This window comes from Calidris pugnax, unplaced genomic scaffold, assembly GCF_001431845.1.
Source record: "Calidris pugnax isolate Ruff unplaced genomic scaffold, ASM143184v1 scaffold335, whole genome shotgun sequence".
Lineage (NCBI taxonomy): Eukaryota > Metazoa > Chordata > Aves > Charadriiformes > Scolopacidae > Calidris > Calidris pugnax.
The window spans coordinates 2020819-2023912 of NW_015091148.1; the positions used below are offsets into that span (position 1 = coordinate 2020819).

The 3094-nt window shown below is 62.7% G+C and overlaps 1 protein-coding gene and 1 non-coding gene across 2 annotated transcripts in view; both read left to right on the forward strand.

Annotated features, from left to right (window-relative positions):
- The first annotated feature begins 24 nt into the window (after positions 1-24).
- The window catches only part of PSMB3 (proteasome subunit beta 3), a 6725-nt gene continuing 3655 nt past the window's right edge, over positions 25-3094 (forward strand). Inside the window, exons 1-2 of the mRNA XM_014958943.1 lie at positions 25-373; positions 492-667. Coding sequence (XP_014814429.1) covers positions 25-373; positions 492-667 — 525 coding nt within the window. The remainder of the gene's footprint in view (positions 374-491; positions 668-3094) is intronic.
- On the forward strand, positions 356-429 carry TRNAN-GUU. The gene has a single exon. It is a non-coding gene; the product is annotated as a tRNA-Asn (tRNA).

Here is a 3094-nt window from a genome sequence, read left to right on the forward strand (position 1 = left end):
GGTTGCGGGGGGAGGAGGGGGGAGATGCGGGCAGCCGAGGTGCCCACGCGTGTCGGCGGCCGCTCACCCCCCCGCAGCCCCCCCCTCTTCTCCAGCGCGGCGGAAGGCGGCGGGGGGGGTTCCCGCGCGTGTCCCCGGTTCCCGCGTGGGTCCGGTGCGACCGCGGCGGCTTCCGTACACCCGGGGGACCGGCTCCTCGGCGGGGGGCAGCGCCCACGCGAGTTCCCCCTCGGCCCCGTGAGTGATTCCCCGCCGAGCTCGGTGTCCCGGGGCCGGGCCCGGTACCCGGTGCCGGTCCCCGCTCCCGGGGACGCTCCGGTTGAGTGCGGCGGCCGCGACAGGCTTTCTCAGCGCGGTCTCTGTGGCGCAATCGGTTAGCGCGTTCGGCTGTTAACCGAAAGGTTGGTGGTTCGAGCCCACCCAGGGACGGTGCCACCCTTTTTTTTTTTTCCTTTTCTTTTTTTTTTCGCCCCCCTCCTCATTTTTTCCAGGAGGCGACCGAGGGTGGACACGGCGAGGGGGGCGACAAGCGGCGGTGACCGGTCCCGGCCCCCGGTGGGGGCGAGCAGGGGGATTTTTCACCGTGCGGTGTTTGGAGGGGGGCTTTCCCCGCTCTCCTGGGGGGCTCCTCGCCCTCAGGGCCCGGGCTGAGCTGGACGGGTTGAAGGTGGGAAGGGGCAGGATGTGGCCCCGGTGCCCCCCCCGTGAGCTCCCAGCTCTTTCCGAGGCACTGGGAGGGGGAGGAAACCAGCCCCCAGTGTGAACAGAACCATTTCTGCTCAGCCCGCGGCCCCCTCTGCTCCCCAGTTTCTCCCATAAACAAAAGGACACGCTGGGACATTAAAACCAGAGCAGAGAATTAAAAGCTTCTTTCCATCCGGAGCCTGTATTTTGCCTTCAAAAATAAAAAAAAAAGCTGAAGGGGGTCCAAACCCCGCCTTGCTGAAGTTCGTATTTTGCCTTCAAAAATAAAAAAAAAAAGCTGAAGGGGGTCCAAACCCCGCCTTGCTGAAGTTCCCTTCGCTTCCAAAGTCTTGTAAAATCTATTCCCGTTCCCCTCTTGCCTGGATTTTATTTTCATTCCAGTGATAACGAGGTGGATGTTTTGACGCGGGGCACGAAGCCGCGCCGGGAAGATCCCTCTTCTTTCCAAAAACCCAGAGCCACAAAATGCCCCCCCGGTGCCAGGGCTGGGCCAGGGAGGGGGAATTGCTGCTGTTTTCCCCATCCCAGAGCACGATCCCGGTGGGAAAGCGGAGAGAGAAGCAGTGCCCAGTGGGGATCACCCCCCTCCTGTTCCCCCCTCCTCCAAAATCCGCCTGGAGAGATATTCCCGTCTGGCTCTGCTGCCCCTTCTCTCCCCGGGGTGTTCCCACCAGACGGAGCTGGGCCTCTGGCTTCATCCCAGCGAAAAAACCCTTTTACAATGGAAAATGCCTTAAAAAACCAGCAGCCACGGGCCGGGCTGTGCCTTCGGGCCTCTGTCGCGGGCGGATGAACGGCCCCTTCATGGGTCCGGGGGGGGGTTTTCATTGAAACCAGGCGGGTCGATCCATTGGGGATTTGAGCGTGTTTCCAAACACATGGAGCTCTTTCCCTTTGGCTCGACATCACTCCCCAAAATTAAGCGTTTAATCCCGTCTCCTGCAGGAGAGGGGGGGGGCTGGCGGGCGGGGAGGGGGGAGGAAATCCAGAGCACAAATCCCCCCCATTTAATCTTCCTAATTTAAAAAAAAATATACCCTCACGGCCACTCGCCAGGTCCCCTCCCCACCCCGGGATGTGCCAGGACTCGCTGCTTTATGGAGTGACTTTACGGAGTGACTTTAACGTGGTGGCACTTCCCAAGGGATGATTTCCCCTCCTCCGAGCCCCGCTGTCCCCGGTCCCACAGGGCAAATGTAGGGCTCTGTCCCCGAATCCCAAAACCCACCCCTGAGGGTGGGGGGTGCAGCTGCCGGCTGGGTTTCTCGAGGTTTCCCAGTTAAATTCAGCCAGGTTTGGCCAACTTTTCCCAGTGCCCAGTAGAAGGTGCCAGGGTTGAGCTGGGGGGCAAGTCCCAGCCTGGTCACCTGCTGTGACTCCGGCCTGGCCACGGGCACGCAGGGAACGGGCATGTGTGTGCCACACAGGGGTCACAGCCTCGGGGACACACACACCCCGAGTGCCACTGAGTGATGGGGTGGCCGTACCCACCTGCCACCTCTGCAGTGCCCCTGCATGTCCCTCCAGATGTGCCATGTCCCCATGGGCACATCCAGCTGTGCTGTGTCCTGTGTGTCCCTCCAGCTGTGCCATATCCCCATGGGCACATCCAGCTGTGCCATGCCCTGTGTGTTCCTCCAGATGTGCCATCCCCCTATGGGCACATCCAGCTGTGTTGTGCCCTGCATATCCCTCCAGCTGTGCCATCCCCCTATGGGCACATCCAGCTGTGCCATGCCCTGTGTGTTCCTCCAGATGTGCCATCCCCCTATGGGCACATGCAGCTGTGCCATGTCCTGCTTGTCCCTCCACATGTGCCATGCCTCTATGGGCACTTCCAGATGTGCCATGCCCTGTGTGTCCTTCCAGATGTGCCATATCCCCATGGGCACATCCAGCTGTGCTGTGTCCTGTGTGTCCGTCCAGATGTGCCACACATCTATGGGCACATCCAGCTGTGCCATACCCCCATGGGCACATCCAGCTGTGTCATGCCCTGTGTGTCCCTCCAGCTGTGCCATGCCCTGTGTGTCCCTCCAGCTGTGCCATATCCTTATGGACACCTCCAGCTGTGCCATCCCCCTATGGGCACATCCAGCTGCGCATCCCGGCGCTCCCAGCCCCGCCCCTCCCGCGCAGTCCGCCTCCTTCCCGGCATGCCCCGCTCACTGCCCCGCTCACTGCCCCGCTCACTATGACTCTTCATTTTCCTCCCTCCCCACCGCCCCAACCAACCAGCTCCGCCCCGCCTCGGGCCCATCCACCAATAACGAGCGGCGCTTCGCCGGGAGGCCGCGGCGGGGGCCAATGGGAGGCGGCGGGAGGCGGGAGCAGCGGCGCGGCGGGGGCGGGGGGCGGTGCGGCCGGCGCAGTGGAGCGGGGTCTGTGA